The sequence below is a fragment of the Nicotiana tabacum genome, chromosome 8, assembly GCF_000715075.1.
Source record: "Nicotiana tabacum cultivar K326 chromosome 8, ASM71507v2, whole genome shotgun sequence".
NCBI lineage: Eukaryota > Viridiplantae > Streptophyta > Magnoliopsida > Solanales > Solanaceae > Nicotiana > Nicotiana tabacum.
In genome coordinates, this window is record NC_134087.1 from 76,412,590 (window position 1) to 76,431,808 (window position 19,219).

General features: G+C 36.6%; 2 protein-coding genes across 2 annotated transcripts; one reads left to right on the forward strand and one right to left on the reverse strand.

Annotated features, from left to right (window-relative positions):
- Window positions 1–10,356: 10,356 nt before the first annotated feature.
- Window positions 10,357–17,130, forward strand: LOC107760785 (cyclin-dependent kinase C-2). The gene is made up of 12 exons (XM_075219390.1): window positions 10,357–10,749; window positions 12,713–12,794; window positions 12,932–13,022; window positions 13,500–13,529; window positions 13,671–13,780; window positions 13,870–13,942; window positions 14,026–14,146; window positions 14,239–14,356; window positions 15,007–15,146; window positions 15,256–15,313; window positions 16,042–16,112; window positions 16,250–17,130. The coding sequence occupies exons 1-12, from the start codon at window positions 10,640–10,642 to the stop codon at window positions 16,773–16,775; spliced, it is 1,530 nt and encodes a 509-aa protein (XP_075075491.1). The 5' UTR covers window positions 10,357–10,639; the 3' UTR covers window positions 16,776–17,130.
- Window positions 17,131–18,136: 1,006 nt separating this feature from the next.
- LOC107760784 (fructose-bisphosphate aldolase-lysine N-methyltransferase, chloroplastic-like) lies at window positions 18,137–19,009 on the reverse strand. Its single transcript, XM_075220434.1, has 2 exons — window positions 18,499–19,009; window positions 18,137–18,417 (listed from the first exon to the last, which is right to left on the reverse strand). Exons 1-2 carry the CDS (start codon window positions 19,007–19,009, stop codon window positions 18,137–18,139), a joined length of 792 nt encoding a protein of 263 aa, XP_075076535.1.
- Window positions 19,010–19,219: the final 210 nt, after the last annotated feature.

Consider the following 19,219-nt stretch of genomic DNA (forward strand, 5'->3'; position numbering starts at 1 on the left):
GTCCAAGTTTTACAATTATTTGGTAGTCCAAATTGAAGTCCAAGAGGAGGAAGATTGGGTTACCAAATCAGCCCTTGAAGTCCACCAATAGGGTTCAAAATGACCTTAAAAGAGGTCCAAAAGGGGGTGTTTCAAAAGGAGCCCAATTGGAGTCCAAACCAATGGCCCAAACTAATAGTTTTAAGGCCCAAATCTGCCCCAAAAGGATTTGGCCGCCCCCCACTTAATTTTGATGGCTTTTGTTACCCCTTAGGAGTCACCTACCTAAGTTTGATAGCTATTGTGACCTCTAGCAGCCCCCTACCTAATTTAGATGACTTTTTAGCAACCCCCTACATTATTTTAAGTGCTTTTAACTCCTATAAATAAGGAGTTCTTCTCATTCATAAGACACAACATTTATTGATTAAGTATATCATACTTTGAGAGTTCTTTTGAACCTTTGTTACTTGTGCTTTGAGATTTATCTTTCAACCTTTACTAGTTCTTAGTTCAAGGTAGTAAGATTACTTCTCTTTTATGATATCTTTGATTCCTTTGTGGTATTCTTAGAAGGCGATTAATACTAGTTATTAATTGTTGTCTCAAGTTACTCGTAAAGTGGTCAAGATCCGAATTTATTGTTTTGATTTGCTTTTTAAGTAAAGGCGTTTGATTTCTTCCATAAATCAAGACGTTGTTACTTTGATCTTGTCAAGGCTATAGAACTTACGTTCTTGGAAGTTCTTGGAATTCTTTCCTTGAATTCTTCCCATATCCTTTATTTTCATCTCTTTAATTCTAGTTGTTCAATTCCTTGTTGTTATTGCTTCCGTATTTACTTCTCAAATTCTTACTCTAATTTGGATTCCCGACCTAGTTGTTATCAAGTGGTATCAGAGCGGTTTTTATCAAGATTTCGTTCTTGGTAAGTTTTGGGATTTCTTGAATACTAAGATCAAAGAAAAGAAAAGAAAAAAAATTAAAAAAAAAACGAAAATCAGTTTTAGAACAAAAAATAGAATTGCGTGCTCTCCGGGATATTTCTTTTGTATCTAATTTGTTACCAAAAAATTAACAAAGGAAACAAGAAGAGGGGATCCTAGATTTTCTTATTCTTTCTAATCTAAACATATAATCCTTTCCTTTTTGTTCGCGTCATGTTTCAACCGAGTCTAATAGTTCTAGGATTTGGTTTTTCTTTCATTAGTTCCCCAAAAATCTGAATTTTACTACTTAGAATTTCATACGAGTTGGGTTTAATTATAAATCTACAAAGTATTTTGTTCAAAGGTTATTCCGAGAAAAAAAAAAGAGAGCTAATTTTTGTGATACAGTTTATACTTTTTTTTAAAGATGTCGCGTACAGGTAGTGATGATGAATGAAGGGTTCTCCAAGAAGCTGAAATTAAAGTAAGAAATGATTTTACTTTGCAAGCTATGCATCAACAATTTGAAAGGTTGAATTTGCAACTCCAAGAGATGAGGGATACCATTGCTGATCAAAATGATACAATAGCTGAACTTACGGGAAAATAATGTTAGACCCCAAGCTAGGAGAAATGTACCTCATGCTCCCATTGTAAATCAAGAAAACCCTATAGATGATTTTAATGATATTGATTTTGATAGGGTGGGAAGAGATAGGAGGGGACAAAGAGGTAGAGTAGAAGATGACAATATAAGTAGTATAAAGATGAAGATGTCATCATTCAAGGGAGCAAGGGACCCAGACTTGTACCTTGATTGGGAGAGAAAGGTTGAAGTCATCTTTGATTGTCACAACTACTCTGAGGGTAAGAAAGTTAAACTTGTTGTTGTTGAGTTTTCTGACTATGCTGCTATTTGGTGGAAAAAGCTTGCTAGGGACAGATTGCAAGAAGGACAAGCACCAGTTGCTACTTGGGCTGAGATGAAGAGGGTGATGAGGAAGAGATTCGTGCCATCACACTTTCAAAGAGAGCTACAACAACGTCTTCAAACATTGAAGCAAGGGTCCATGTCTGTGGATGAGTACTTTAAGGCTATGGATATGGCTATGATCCAAGCTAATTGTACAGAGGAAGAAGAGGCTACAATGGCTAGGTTTTTAAATGGTTTAAATAAGGAAATAACTGATGTAGTAGAATTACAACAATATGTAACAATAGATGAGTTAGTTGATTTGTCTGTAAAGATAGAAAATCAAAATAAAAGAAAGCAGACTAGCTCGTGGAAAGGTCGGACAAGCACCATCTCCAAGAAGCCATGGCCATATCATGAGATGAAGAGTTCTTCTAGACCTCAAGAAGACAAGGGTAAAGGTAAATTTGAGAACAAAGAGGGAGGTAAAACCTTTAACCCTAAACCTTTTACACCTTCTAGTTCTATTCAATGTCATAAATGTAAAGGAAGGGGACATATGATGCATGAATGTCCAAGTAGAAGAAACATCATTCTTAGAGAAGATGGAGGATATGAGAGTGAAAAAGGTGAGGGAGAAGAAGAGGGAGATGTGAGTGATGAAGATGATGTAGAACTACCTAATTAGGGCATGATTAGGGTAGTTAGAAGGATTATGACTATCAATTTGGCAAGCAATAGTGAAGAACAAAGGGAGAATATATTCCATACTAGGTGTGGGATAAAGGGAAAAACTTGCTCTATGATCATTGATAGTGGTAGTTGTGCTAATATGGTGAGTTCATACTTTGTGGAAAAATTGGGACTTGCATGCATGAAACACCCTACTCCATATAGACTCCAATGGTTAAATGATAGTGGTGAACTAAAGGTAAACAAACAGTGCATGATTTCATTTAATGTTGGTAGATATGAGGATGATATTCTTTGTGACATAATACCTATGCAAGCTTGTCATATCTTACTGGGTCGTCCTTGGCAGTATGACATGAATGTTTTTCATGATGGAAGAAAGAATAGATATTCTCTTAAACTAAATGGCAGGAAATTTACTCTTGCACCTTTATCTCCTTCTCAAGTGTTTGAAGATCAAAAGAGATTAAGGGAAACAATGGGAAAACCAAGGGGAGAGATAAAAAGTGAGCTTGAGGAAAAAGAAAAGAAAGAAGGCCAAGAATTAGAAAAAAAGAGAGATGGCCGAGAGAAAGAGAGAGAGGGCAGCAATTTGAGAGAAGAGATAAAAAAGGGTTTGAATGAAAAAATAGACAGTCTTGGTGAGAGGAAAGAGGTTAAGGAAAGAAAAAAAAAGAGTTTTTATATAAAAACCAAAGAGTGTTTAAATGCAAGAAAAGAGGGGCTGCCCATAATACTACTTACTTACAAAGAGACTTTGATTAATTCTGAGTTGCTAACTTCTTCTTTGCCAAGTAGTATTTCTTCTCTTTTGCAGGATTTTGAAGATGTCTTTCCAGAAGATATTCCTAATGGATTGCCACCTTTACGTGGCATTGAGCATCAAATTGATTTTGTACCTGGATCACAAATCCCAAATAGGCCACCCTATAGGAGTAATCCAGAAGAGACAAAAGAACTTCAAAGGCAAGTTGAGGAGTTGCTTGAGAAAGGCTTTGTGAGAGAAAGCATGAGCCCTTGCTCGGTTCCCGTCCTATTGGTACCAAAAAAGGATGGAACTTGGAGGATGTGCGTGGATTGTAGAGCAATCAACAAGATTACGGTAAAGTATCGCCACCCTATTCCTCGTCTTGATGACATGTTGGATCAATTACATGGATCCAAAATCTTTTCTAAAATTGATCTAAAAAGTGGTTACCATCAGATTCGAATGAATCCTGGAGATGAATGGAAAACTGCTTTTAAGACCAAATATGGGCTTTATGAGTGGTTAGTTATGCCTTTCGGCTTGACTAATGCACCTAGCACTTTCATGAGATTAATGAATCATGTTTTTAAGAATTTTCATGGAAAATTTGTTGTGGTGTACTTCGATGATATTTTGGTCTTTTCTAACACTTTAGAAGAGCATGTAGAACACCTAAAACAATTTTTTGAAGTTCTTAGAAAGCAATTTTTATTTGCTAATCTTAAAAAGTGTACTTTTTATGTGGATCGTGTGATTTTCTTGGGTTTTGTAGTTAGTTCTAAAGGAGTTGAGGTTGATGAAGAGAAAATCAAAGCAATAAAAGAATGGCCTAAACCTAAGAGTGTAACTGAAGTTAGGAGTTTTCATGGACTTGCTAGTTTTTATAGGAGGTTTGTGAGAGACTTTAGTACCATTACTTCTCCTTTAACTGAAGTTATTAAAAAGGATAAGATTTTTAAATGGGGAAAAGAACAAGATGATGCTTTTAACTTGTTGAAAGAAAAGTTGTGTTCTGCTCCATTGTTACAATTGCCTGATTTTTCTAATCTTTTGAAATTGAATGTGATGCTTCGGGCAAAGGAATAGGTGCTGTTTTGATGCAAGATTCTAAACATATTGCCTACTTTAGTGAAAAGTTGAGTAGAGCCACATTGAACTATTCCACTTATGACAAAGAGCTATATGCTTTGGTAAGGGCTTTAGCCACATGGCAACATTACTTGTGGCCAAGAGAGTTTGTCATTACAACAGATCATGAATCCTTGAAATACTTGAAGAGTCAAGGTAAGCTTAGTAGAAGGCATGCTAAGTGAGTTGAATTCATTGAAACGTTTCCTTATGTAATTTCTTACAAAAAGGGAAAGAAAATGTTGTTGCTGATGCACTTTCAAGGAGGTATGTCTTAGTTTCTACCCTGACTTCTAAATTAATGGGTTTTGATCAAATCAAGGGACTTTATGCTAATGATGTTGATTTTGGCAAAAAATTTGCAGATTGTAAGTTGAGTCCTTTTGAGAGGTTTAACCTCCAAGATGGCTTTATCTTTAAGGAAAATAAGTTGTGTATTCCTAATTGCTCTTTACGTGAAGTATTTGTAAGGGAAGCACATTGTGGATGGCTTATGGGACACTTTGGAGTCCCAAAGACACTAGATATACTGGCCGAAAATTTCTTTTGGCCTGGAATGAGAAAAGATGTTGAAATAATGTGCGCACAGTGTTTGGAATGTAAACAAGCTAAATCTAAAGTGTTACCACATGGTCTTTACACGCCATTACCTATTCCTACTTCGCCTTGGATTGATATTTCCATGGATTTTGTGTTAGGTTTGCCTAGAACAAGATATGGTAAGGATAGTATATTTGTTGTGGTAGATAGGTTCTCCAAAATGGCTCATTTTATTCCTTGTTTAAAGACTAATGATGCCTCACATGTTGCTGATCTTTTTGTAAAAGAGGTTGTCAAATTTTATGGTATACCTAGAACTATTGTTAGTGATAGGGATGCTAAGTTTTTGAGCCACTTTTGGCGTGTGTTTTGGGGGAAGTTAGGTACTAAATTGTTGTTTTCTACTTCTTGTCACCCACAAACTGATGGACAAACTGAAGTAGTTAATAGAACCTTAGGAAACATGTTGAGGACTGTTTTGAAAGGTAAATTAACTTCATGGGAAGATCACTTACCTATGATTGAATTTGCTTACAATAGAACAATCCATTCTTCTACAGGTATGTCTCCTTTTGAGGTTGTTTATGGTTTTAATCCCTTCACTCCCCTTGATTTATTACCATTACAAACTAATGATATTGCTAATCTTGATGGTAGGACAAAGGCTGAGATGATGAAAAAAATTCATGAACAAACAAGGCTTGCAATTGAGAAGAAAAATGAGCAAACTGCCTTGAGAAAGAATAAGGGACGAAAGCAAGTTATTTTTAAACCTGGAGATTTAGTTTGGGTTCACTTTAGAAAGGAGAGATTTCCTTCCAAAAGGAAGTCAAAGTTGCATCCTAGAGGAGATGGCCCATTTCAAGTCCTTGAAAGGATTGGAGACAACGCTTACAAGTTGGACCTTCCTGGTGAGTTCCAAGTAAGTGCCACATTTAATGTTGCTGACTTATTTTTGTTTGATGTAGGATCAAATTCGAGGACGAATGCTTTTCAAGAAGGGGGGAATGATAGCATCAAGAACAAGGATATAGTTAAGGACAATGATAAAGATGATAGAGTTTTGGAAGCTCCAAGGCCATTTACAAGATCTCAAGCTAAAGAGTTGCAAGCTAAGGTTGCTAGACTTCAATGGCAAATAAAGAAGCTTTTAATTGTAGAGGAAGAGCTCAAGCCCAAAGGAGATGAATTGTCCAAGTTTTACAATTATTTGGTAGTCCAAATTGAAGTCCAAGAGGAGGAAGATTGGGTTACTAAATCAGCCCTTGAAGTCCACCAATAGGGCTCAAAATGACCTTAAAAGAGGTCCAAAAGGGGGTGTTTCAAAAGGAGCCCAATTGGAGTCCAAACCAATGACCCAAACTAATAGTTTTAAGGACCAAATCTGCCCCAAAAGGATTTGGCCGCCCCCCACTTAATTTTGATGGCTTTTGTTACCCCTTAGGAGCCACCTACCTAAGTTTGATGGCTATTGTGACTCCTAGCAGCCCCTACCTAATTTAGATGACTTTTTAGCAACCCCCTACATTATTTTAAGTGCTTTTAACTCCTATAAATAAGGAGTTCTTCTCATTCATAAGACACAACATTTATTGATTAAGTATATCATACTTTGAGAGTTCTTTTGAACCTTTGTTACTTGTGCTTTGAGATTTATCTTTCAACCTTTACTAGTTCTTAGTTCAAGGTAGTAAGATTACTTCTTTTATATGATATCTTTGATTCCTTTGTGGTATTCTTAGAAGGCGATTAATACTAGTTATTAATTGTTGTCTCAAGTTACTCGTAAAGTGGTCAAGATCCAAATCTATTATTTTGATTTGCTTTTTAAGTAAAGGCGTTTGATTTCTTCCATAAATCAAGACGTTGTTACTTTGATCTTGTCAAGGCTATAGAACTTACGTTCTTGGAAGTTCTTGGAATTTTTTCCTTGAATTCTTCCCATATCCTTTATTTTCATCTCTTTAATTCTAGTTGTTCAATTCCTTGTTGTTATTGCTTCTGCATTTACTTCTTAAATTCTTACTCTAATTTGGATTCCCGGCCTAGTTGTTATCAAAGGTGGTCAACAGAATCAGAGGATGGCATCTAAAATTTCTATCATTTGGAGGAAGAGCCACTCTCATAAGATATGTTCTTCTAGCTCTCAATATCCATACTTTAGCTGTAGTACACCCCCTAAAGGCACTATTGACACGATTGAGAAATACATCACCAGATTCTTCTGGCTTGGGGCTAATGAGGGAGGGAAAACATCACCGGGTGTCTTGGTATAATCTTTGCTTTCCCTTTAAGGAAGGAGGCGCTAATTTCAGGAAACTTGAGGACATCTCGTTAGCATTTCATGCTAAACAATGGTGGAAGTTTAGAACCAGTAATACCATGTGGTCCAACTTCATGAAGATTAAATATGTTGATAACATTCACCCCCTTACGGTGAATTGGGCAAAAGGAAACTCATACAGCTAGAAAGCTATGTGTGACATAAAAGAGAGAGTGGACTCTAACATTTTATGGTATGTTGGCAGGGGAAACATCAGTTTCTGGTTTGATACTTGGTCCAACATTGGTCCTTTGTACAAAAAGATTGATAGAGGTCTAACCTATCAAAATTTAATGCTTAATGAAGTTCTCATTGATGGTCAATGGGAATGGTCCTGCCTTCAGGTTCAACTTCCTGAACTTATAAAAAGACAAATTATTTATCTGCAAATTATGCTTATCCCAGAGAATGAGGATATCCCTTATTGGATATGCTCAAACACTGGTAATTTTTCCATAACCACTACTTGGAACCTTCTGAGGCAAAATAGGAGTACTAACCAATATGATTCCAAGATTTGGCATAATGACATCCCTTTCAAAATATCATTCTTAACCTGGAGGGCAATCCATAACAGACTGTCTACTGATTAAAAGATCAGTAAGTTTGGTATCAATGTTCCTGCTATTTGTTCATATTGTTTAAATGCAGAAATAACCAATAGTGCTGAGACTGTTGAGCATCTTTTTTGCAAAGGCCACTATGCTCAAAAAATTTGGAAGTACTTTACTGGGTCTCTTGGAGTTACTTTCAGGAATGTAAATATGAAGACCCTTATTATCAGTTGCTGGAATCTGAGAACTAGGAACTCTGTCATTTCCTATGTTCTTAAAATTCTTCATTCTTTCATTTTATGGGAACTATGGAGATCAAGATGCAGTGCCAAAAATAGTATGGAAAGACCCTCTACAACTAGCTCCATTCCTCTCATTTCTTTCAACATTGCCAACAATCTTAAGAGTAACTTTGGGAATGTCAAAATTGGGGATGAATGGTCGGACATTTGCAATCCGAGTAACATCCTTCTCAATAAGGTCTCTATCGTTGCTGTCAAATAGATTAGACCTCCCATCCTTTTTGTTAAACTCAATAGTGATAGATCTTGTGTGGATGGAGAATGTGGTGCTTGAGGTGTAATTGGAGATTGCATGGGTAATTTCATGATGGCATTCTCCAAACCGTTGGGGCAAGGTACAAGCAACTAGGCAGAAGCTTGTGACTATTATTTGGCATCAATTGATGCATTCAAAAAGGCCACAACCTTATCATTGGTGAAATTGATTCACTACTCCTACAAAATTGCGTCACTGGTACCTGGCCTTCTCCATGGAGGATTGCAAACAATATGAGACAGCTAAAAACTTTGGTGCATAATAATGGATAATCATTAGACATTGCTTCAGGGAAGCAAACAGAATGGCGGATAGAATGGCTTCCTTGAGCCACAAGACTGGTGTTGTTTATATTAACACTAATTTTGATACCTTTCCTCGTCAGGTTAAAGTTCTACTTAACACCGACAAATGGAATCTTCCTACTTTTCGAGTCAAGAAGAAAAAATCAAGCAAGCTTATATATGAGCCGCCTTGATATACCGACTTTATTGCCACGTTTTGTTGTTTTGTTTTAGAGGAAGTGTTAGTTGTTTTACTACTAGCTGCTTGACTCTATCTACTCTTGTAAAGAAGGCATGGATATACCCTCCTTCTTCAACTGTAACTTCTTCAAAAGTGACAATAAAATTGTGACTCATTTAATTAAAAAAAATTAGTGACAGTACAGTTCAAATTGTGTCTTATGTAACTCTATCCACTAAATTGTTAGACGTGCTTTATGTCACACTTAACATTCTAGCAAGTTGCAAAACAATATTAGGAAAAAAGACCATAGGAAGAAGAGTAGCTTCTTGAGCTAACTTATTATATTATGGTTACATTAGATGTGAAAGGAAAGTTTAACAAGATAAGAGAGAGGTAGAAGTAAATTTTGATGCATTTCTAAGCAAAAGGTTCAGATCCAATAGGTTGCATCGATATCGATAATTCAATGAATTTATAACAATGCCCCATGGATGTTTAATGCATAAAGAATATACCTTGTTAAAATCTTATTAAAAAATTAATTAAAAATCCTATTGAAAGAAAAATAGCATGTAATTCTTCATAGAATATGCGATAAAATATGCTTCAGTAAAAATCTTATCCAAAAAATTAATAGAGAAAAAACAACTTGGTAAAAGAAAAAAAAGTAATTTAATGTTCGTACACATTGCAAACATATTAATGCAGATCTCTGCGCCTCTACATTCAATTTTTATACAAATTTCAAAAACTTGCATGTGAAAATGTTTTTATGGATATATAAGTAATGTTATCACTTGCGCCAGATTTGATAAACATCAATTTCACCATCATTTAAAAATAATGAGTAAAAGAACCTTTGTGAAATCCCTTTTTTTTTATAACCGTGGTATCCAAGCCAACTTGCGCGCACCTCGACTAATTCCACGGAATATCTGACACCTCCCACCAGCAACAGTATAAGATACCTCTATCCACCAATGCTTGGATAGATGAGAAGAACCTTTGTGAAATCTATTTTGTTCTATCTCTTTTAATAAATTTTACTTTAACTGACTTATGTATGTAACATTATCTTCACACAATAGAGACGATTCTTAGTTAATAGGTAAATCATATTTATTTGAGAAATTCACAATAAAACTATGAAAAACATCTCTCGTATTATTATAATTATTTCTTTGTATGCTATAAAACTAACAATAGCTGCTCATTCTTTTAATCATGTAGAAATTCTAACAATTCACAAACAGTAAATGGTTGAAAAAAAGTTTGTAATCAATTTTTGTGCGACTTTGTTTGTTTACAAACCTTTTCAGAAAAAGTACTAATTTTCTTTTAACTACTTGTCCTCCATCCACTTACCCCCCACCCCCACCCCCTTACCCATCCCCTTCTTCCCTTATTTATTTATTTTAATTTTAAAAGCACATAAGACTAATCAAAATCATGGTTTTTGCATGATATGTTTGTGACATTAAATAAAGATGAGTGTTTAACACCTAACTCTTACAAAAGTATATATTCGGACGTAAATATAGCATTCACTGTTCACTGCTCCTATAGCTTTACTCCCAAATATCTATCGTCTTTTTCTTTTTCTCCTTTTTGAGATTCCATCATACTCTTTGTTGAATTTAGAGTCAATCCACCAGTCTCCAAACTGCCTGCTTTTCTTCATATATATTCCCTTTATTCACAATTCCTGGTTTGATCTACCTTTAATTTAATCAAAACCCTAGTATTCTTCTATAGCTGAAATCATTGAGGATTTTGGAGGAATTGGATCGAAAAAGTTAGTCTTAAATGGCGATAGCTGCACCGGAACAGCTGAACCTTACGGAAGCTCCAACATGGGGATCTCGGACCGTTGATTGTTTCGAGAAATTGGAGCAGATTGGTGAAGGCACTTACGGGTCAGTTCTTCTATTTTTATCTATTTCTTCAACGTAATAAGGAACGAATAACTAGTTTAGTGTTGAAGTGTAGTTGATTAATTGATTGTACGTATTTAAAATTTCATCAACTGTACTAGAGAATTTGTGGATTAGGGCTCTGCTTGCCGCAACTTTTAGTCTTGGGCTCCTTTTGGTCTTTGTGGGTAGGGATAGAGATGAGAAATTGGAAGAGAAGGATAATTGGTGTATTCTCTTTTCCACAATCAATTGCAAATTAGTAACTCTATTGTGATTTGTGAGAAACGTAGATATTCAGCAAATTAAAAACATCTGGTGTTTGTGAGCTCAAAGGTTAGTAAAGCAGTATTTTAGCTTATAGTGTCGCTGACCCAAAAAAAAATCAGCTCGAAGTTCCAAGTTTTTTCTGTCTCATCGAAAGAGTAGACCTTCTCTTTTCGTTTTTTATTGGTATGTAGCAAAACTTGTATTGATCTCAATCTGCACCAAGTTGGTGCAGTATGGTACATCAGGAACCTTACAAAACCTCAGCTCCCGACTAGTCTAGCTCGTGAGGTCTCACAAACTCTATTAAGCTATCTACGTCATGTCCATTTTTTCAGCTTACACCAAAATGCCAAAAAAAGAGACTCTTATACTTCAATATAGGTACCTTAAAAAAAGAAGAAAAAAAACACTTCAATTTAGGTGCTCTCCTTTCTGCTTTCAAAACATCTTTAATTCCTTAATTTCCATACTAACCACCATATACAGGGTGGGATGGTATCCCAAATCCCCTTCTTGCCTTTTCCAACTCCTTTTCTTGTCCAACAAAATAAGGTTCCTTCACTGCTCTTGGCATAACCCCCTTCTTATAAAAAATGTCATCTGCCATAACCGGTCAATTAGGAAGAGACACTGTGCACCTTCTGTCTCCCTTTCACATATGTAGACCCCCAAAGGCATTCAATTCTAGTTTTCATATCTTTGGCAACATCATGCTAGATGGGACATTCAATTAACACTATCTCGACCACAAAAGAAAAGACAGAGTTAAATTAGTACATTTTTTTGTTAAATCGATTTGCACCATCTTAACAAGAAAGAGCAGACTCTTTTCCTGTTCTATTTTAACTCTAAAAGGTATAATCGAGGATAGATGGTGAGAAACCTTTTTCCAGCTCCTTATCTTGTTGCCTATTTATCTCACTAATGTAATATATCCTTAATAAGGAGTAGGGAGTATGAAATATCGCATGCGCTTCATGGAAACTCTGAGATTGCCTCACACCACACTCTTATAACCCAATAATGGAAGGTTTCAGCTATATCCAACTGGTTTTAACATTCACTTACCAAAAGACTACCTATGAGAACATTCAAAACCAAATATGAAGAATATTAGGTAATCAGTCAGATTAGGGGTACCAACAGTTAGCATGCCTGTTCAAGTTTTTGGTCTAATCATGAGTTGAACGAATTCTATGAGGAGCGATATTTTATAGATGAAAATAATTCACATATTCAAAATATTAATGGAGAATTTTCAATATTAATATATTCAAATTCATCTAACTGAGACTTATGCTCTCTGTCCCATTAGGTCTGTGGAATTTAAGTTTCTACTTTCCTACACCTCTGTCCCGCCCACGCTATATTGAGTTCCTTTATAAATTTGCATAGTTATTAAGAGTACGATTAGTATATGCTGTTTATGTCAATAGGGAAACATGTATGGGTCATAGGTTTTTCTTTTGAATGTTGTGGAATAAGAGACAGAAAAGTTTGTTATTGGCAAGTTTACTGGTGGGAACATGTAGTTTTGATGCCCTATACTGTATTTCTGGAAGTGGATTTGATTTTAATACAAATCAAAAGGCAAAAGTGGTTGTTAGATCGAAAGGGAGGGAGTAGTTAGTTATCCATTCTTTAGTTTGACCATTGTATGTACAACTGTTAATGGTGCATATCTTTTACCTTGCAGTCAAGTGTACATGGCTAAAGAAATTAGAACAGGGGAAATTGTTGCTTTGAAGAAGATACGCATGGACAACGAAAGAGAAGGGGTGAGCTTATTTTAGTATGATTTTCGTTTGGCTAATTCCTTCAAAGTTCAAACTCTTGTCTCACTGATTATTCAAGGGTGTAAGGTTATCTTTTGAGAATACGTTGTTCTGAAGTGTTTCTTAATGTTCTTATGCAGTTTCCAATAACTGCTATACGTGAAATCAAAATCTTGAAGAAGCTGCACCATGAAAATGTGATTAATCTGAAAGAGATTGTAACATCTCCAGGTAAGATATAAATAATGTACATGCTTCCATCTTGTGTTCTTTTACTGTTTACTACCTTCCCTTATTTACGTGAACTTGAAAGCAACATACAAAAGTTATGTGTCCTTTTTTTTTCCTTATGTGCCCTCCTTTTGTGCTTTTTCTTCCACTAATAAAGAACCAATACAAAAGTTTCTGCCCTTGCAATTGCATTGCCAGCAAGTATTTATTTACCTTATTAAATATTTCTTATATTTTCCGCAGCTAATGCATTAAGTTTTGCCTGCATTGACTGTGGTCTTCGCCAATATCCAACTATATTCAATTACGGGACGAAACTGAATCACAAAATACGTCCTTTTGATATCAGATTTGACATTATACAAAGGCCCTAATATTTTAATGATGTTTTAGTGAGTATGAGCCTTTTCTTTTGTTATTGTTCTTTATCTTGTGATGAACAGTCCTGTGAAAGTATCAAATGTTTAATTGTTGCAGGTCCTGAGAAGGATGAGCAAGGGAGGCCAGGCAAGTGTTTTTAAATTCAGTTTTAGTTTCATATGGTGCTTTTGGGTACCCTTCCCCCCCAACCCCACAACTGCCGGTCCTGATATCACTTCTTTAATTGAGTTTGTCATATTTGAAGTAACAATATGACTTCATTTGCAGATGGTAACAAGTATAAAGGTGGAATCTACATGGTCTTTGAGTACATGGACCATGATTTGACTGGGCTTGCTGATCGTCCTGGAATGAGATTTTCAGTTCCGCAGATTAAGGTAGCGTAATTTGTCTTGAACATGTTTGGTACCATTTCCGAGCAATTAGATGGCGAGTGGGATGTTGATTTTCATTCTCTCTTTTGCAGTGTTACATGAAACAGCTTTTGACGGGACTTCACTATTGTCATGTGAATCAAGTGCTTCATCGTGATATTAAAGGTTTGATTTAGGAAATTCATGCTGATTTTCTAAAATTCAATCTCTCTAAATGTGGTGATATAGGCTACTCTTTTTCCCTGTAGGTTCCAATCTTCTGATTGACAACAAAGGCAATTTGAAGCTTGCCGATTTTGGGCTTGCTCGATCCTTCTCAAATGATCACAATGCAAATCTTACAAATCGTGTAATTACTTTATGGTACAGGTATGATTTGTGACACTGATCCTTTGGGGTAAGCTGGATTTCATTTTAAATTCTCTTCTCGCGTGAGTGGTGACTTGTGGTATATCAAACAGACCACCTGAGCTGCTTCTTGGGACCACAAAGTATGGTCCAGCCGTTGATATGTGGTCGGTTGGTTGCATCTTCGCTGAGCTACTTCATGGAAAACCAATCTTTCCAGGGAAGGATGAGGTAGCTGATGTTTTCTATTGGTTAAATGTCCTAAATCTTACAAAAGTAGTGAAGATGTGAGTTTTAAGTTAACTAAAATGCACTTCCTTCAGTATTCTCGACCTGACAAAGACTCGGTTAAAGTCTTAGGAAAAATAATAACAGCTTCCGCTTGAAAAGAATTGTGATGTGTTAATATTTTCCCAATGTGTACTTCTTCTTTTTTTTTTTAAATAAGTATGTATGTGTCTGGTGTTCCTTTACGTCTGACTTCTGGTTGGCCGATGGCATGCCTGATTAATCATCGAGTCTCAAGTCTGTTCAAGACAACTGATTGCTTCTACACTTAATTTGTTGCATCTTTAAATATTCACCGTTAGAGTTCTTGTATATTTGTGCTGGTGCACCAGCTTATGACAAGATTTGAAGATCTTCATTCTACACTTGTTTGCCAAGTATTTAAAAAACAGAAGCTGCAGTATCTGCATAAATCCAAATTAATTAGTACTTTCAAACTACTTGTTATGGAGCTTAAAAGCTGTGTGATATTTTGTGTAATGACAATTTTCTTTTTTCCTGAACAACCTGCTAAAAGTCACTACCATGTCTGAATGTGACTTTGGGCTGTGTCGGACTTCTAGGTGAATAACCCTCTTTAACAATGATTTCAGCCAGAGCAGTTGAATAAGATTTTTGAGCTGTGTGGTGCTCCAGATGAGGTTAATTGGCCTGGAGTTTCCAAGATTCCATGGTATAACAATTTCAAACCATCAAGGCCATTGAAAAGACGTCTAAGGGAGGTTTTCAGACAGTAAGTAAACCATATATGGTGTGCTATATTTGCTGTAGTTCCACAGCATAGTTATTTGTGTTAAATAGATCTTGTTCATGTATTTATATCATTGTGTCTGTGGCTTTAGCTTTGATCGACATGCTTTGGAGTTGCTTGACAAGATGCTGACCCTGGACCCGTCTCAGGTATCAGTTTCTCTGGCATGCATGTCATTATGTTGAAACATATATTTGACATGGTGCTTTTAGACCAAAGCTAGCCTACGAATCCCATGTCCAAGCTCATCATATTTTCTACTTATGTTGTTACTTCTTTCAGGCCTTATTTTGTGGTGGTGGTGGGGGGAGGAAGACAAATAAATAAAATACGACATGTATTCTTTTGCTTGTATAGTTCATTGCAATTTTCCAATGAACTTAACAGTTTACTTCCTGTACAAGAAATTTCATAGAATAACCAGATTTTTGGGAGAATTCAGTTCGGTGATAATTCATTTTATTTCTTAAAGGTATGATCTTTTTGGGATGTTTGATCTAAGTTAATTAGGTGCCTAAACCATCTTATATTGAAATTTGGCCACGCGGAATTGCTATTGATTCTTGTAAGAATTGGGCTTTTCAGTGCACTGATGATGCTAGTAATTTGACTGACTCCCGTAGTCAACATTCCCTCCAATATCCTCTCCCCCAGGGAGGGGCCAAAGAGATGCAGAATCCGCCTGTGCAATTTGCACCTGCTAGCCAGCTGAAGTGTGAATATTCTGCAATAGTCTCATTGCATGAGCAAACACTATCTTTGTGCATTAAAAATGTGTGCCATTATATTCCAATGCCAATTGGATGTTAAGGATCTGGTCTTATGAATGATGTGAATGTCCTGACTGACTTGCTTTTCTACTTTTTATCTTGTGAAGAGAATTTCAGCCAAGGATGCACTTGATGCCGAGTATTTCTGGACTGATCCATTACCATGCGATCCAAAGAGGTATTTCTGTCTAGATAATCCTTTTTCCTTAAAAATATCAAAAAAGAGATTCTCTTTTCTTTAGTACAAAGAATCACTTTATGAATTCCCAATATGTTCTTCTAGTTCTTTTAATTAGGAATTATTTGCTTGAGCAGTTTGCCAACCTATGAAGCTTCACATGAGTTCCAGACAAAGAAAAAGCGTCAGCAGCAGAGGCAGCACGAAGAAGCAGCTAAACGCCAAAAACTGCATCACCAGCAGCAGCATGGTCGGCTTCCACCGGTTCAGCAGTCAGGGCAGGGACATCCTCAAATGAGACCAGGCCCAAATCCCCCATTGCATGCACCCCAACCTCAGGTTGCTGGCGGACCGAGCCACCACTACGGCAAGCCGCATGGACCTCCAGCAGGGCCAAGCAGATATCCAGCTGGAGCAAATCCTTCTGGAGGATATGGTCACCCTACTCGTGGCCAAGGTGGAGCTTATGGCAGTGGTCGCTATCCACCTCAAGGAAGGGGTTCCCAATATGGTTCAGGAGGAATGCCTGCTGCTGGTCCCCGGGGAGGTGGAGGTAGCAGTTATGGTGTCGGAGGTTCAAATTATCCTCCATATGGAGCTTCTGGCACTGGACGTGGCTCAAATGTGAATCGCAACCAACAACAATATAATTGGCAGCAGTAAAATGTGCAATGTGAAATATAGGAAGCAAAGCGAAGTGTGGATTGGATATTCCCGCTTTCTTGGCTCTCTGATCCAACCTTATGCATGGCAAAGAAAGGCAGGCAATGTGTGGCAGGGCATCGGCGGGACCTGTTTATATGAAAACCTGTTACACTGAAGGTTACGTAAAGTATATATAATTTTCTATGGACATTGTCTGATGTTCTCTATCCACACCCAAATTTACTTGTAAACAGAACCACCATAAATTTACGTACTTGGCTAGGGAAGACTTCTATTTTCATCTGTTTTCGATGAATATCTTCCTGTTGTTTAAATACTGAATTTCTTTTATTAATCGTGGTCGAGATCAAAATGTGTATTAGCCCCTTTGATTAGCCATATATTTGCGAGGATGAGCCACATCAACTCTTACTAGAGCTCTTCTGATTGGCCATTTCTTTGTGAAGATTATAAGGGGCCTTCTCTACACTTTATAGTTGTATCATATTACATTGCCAATCTCAGCTTAGCAGCTAAATGGACCAATTTCCATGCTATTCTATCAACTCTACGAACAATTAGGTATAACATCAAATAAGGATGCTCTATATGGAAAATTTTCCCTTTAAGAATGGGTGTCGTCTACTTCTTGTGTCGTCTACTTTGAAATACAAAAAATCCAAAAACTCTTAAAGTAGAAAATGAAAGAATTGTCTCGACACCTTTGCCCCCCTTTTCCGTTTTATTAAAATTATTTTGATTATTTTCCTAGCTTTCCTTTGTTTCTAGAAATTATTACTCCCTTTCTTCCACCTTATGTGACATTATCTCCTTTTTAGTCTATTGCGGGTCGGGTCGGATACGGGTAATGCAAAAAACGGATAAATTATCCGACCCGACCCATATTTAATACGAATAAAAAATGGGTTAACCGGCGGATAATATGGATATCCATATTATCCATGACTTCTTGAATATGATCACTTTTATGAGAATTTCTAGTTTCCCAAACTTGAATAACCCCCAATTAAGGCTTTACAGACGTAAAAGCTAAACACATTGGTTATCCATTTTCAAAATGAATAATATGGTTCTTATCCATATTTGGATCCGTTTTTAAAAAGTTTATTATCCAACCCATTTTTTAGTGGATAATATGGGTGGATAACTGTTTTCTTTTAACGATTTTGCCACCACTGGACTCTATTCCATAAAGAATGACCGTCTCTTTAAATTTGGAAATAATTTTAACTTTGAACTTCTCATTTCACTCTTACAGACAAGCTTTTATAGTCAAGCAAATATTATGATATGTTTAAGGTCACAGGTTTCAAAAGTACCTTCTTTTTTGGCTTCTTGAATGAGCATAAGAATGTCGTCTAAACTTTGAATAAAGTTGCACAATAATTTTCCAGCCATAGTGCAGCAGATTTCAGTACACGAAGCTCACCAATGAGAAGGCATTGAGCCATTTGTCTCCGCAGATCATGTTTTCCAACCATACAGAGAGTAGCAGGCAGCTCCAATGACTTAATAGATGCATTATACTCTTCTATTATCTCATTGATTTTTGATTGCAAAAACTGATGTGCTTCAATCTCTCTGCTCTTGTCCTTGAGTGGACGCCGAGCCAGTCGACCATCATTTTCCGCAGCTTCCTCTGCCAAATCATTTATCTATTGTAGAGAACTGGAGCACAAAACACGGGCGAATGCACGCATTGACTGTGGAATTCCCCTACCTTGACCGTCATGAGCATACCCCCTAACCTCCTTGAGCGCGAACGAGTTCTCAGAAGAGCTTAATCCATTGACATCTTTAAGAATTAGCATCTTATGTCTACTCAAAAGCTCCAACTTCAACTGACGTAGGTTGCCCTCATGAGGTATACTCAGCTCAACTTGAACCTGTTCGTACTTATTACAAGGAAGAGTAAATCCAAAATCCAAAAGGAGTCTTGCATTTGAAAACTTTCCATATCTTATGAGCACCTCATCACCAGGAGCATAACTGTAATCCGCAATAACCTCTGAGAGCTGTTCCTCTTCATTACTTAATACAATCGTCTCCGAAAGGTCACTATGATTTGCAAAATCTGCAAAAGGAATCATAGATACACCCCGAGAGCTTTCCCATGCTCGCGATGTAACTAAAGAGAATGCATATTTAAAGTCCTCTAATGTTAACACATCTTGTACAAAATCGGCCTTCTTAATTGTTAGAAATTCTTGTTCAACAAACAACTTATGCATAATTGTTTGGTGATATAATGAACTCGGTTGAATCATCTGTAGCTCATTGTCATCCCAGAATATTGTGTTATGCATATGTTCAAGCCGGGGACGACGAGTAATTTAAGGGGCCCATTCAGATTTGTGTCCCAACTTCTGCTCATATAGAATGAGTAAGGCAACTTTAGCGGCATTACTTACATTATCTCCGAATAAAGTATCGATACCTTT

Coding starts and splice junctions, on each gene's coding strand:
- LOC107760784 (XM_075220434.1), bottom strand. CDS start 19,009: ATGCATAAGTTGTTTGTTGAACAAGAATTTCTAACAATTAAGAAGGCC. Junction 18,418..18,498: donor GTATGCTCATGACGGTCAAG/GTAGGGGAATTC, acceptor ATGATTTGGCAG/AGGAAGCTGCGGAAAATGAT.
- LOC107760785 (XM_075219390.1), top strand. CDS start 10,640: ATGGCGATAGCTGCACCGGAACAGCTGAACCTTACGGAAGCTCCAACA. Junction 12,795..12,931: donor TGGACAACGAAAGAGAAGGG/GTGAGCTTATTT, acceptor GTTCTTATGCAG/TTTCCAATAACTGCTATACG. Junction 13,943..14,025: donor GCTTCATCGTGATATTAAAG/GTTTGATTTAGG, acceptor TTTTCCCTGTAG/GTTCCAATCTTCTGATTGAC.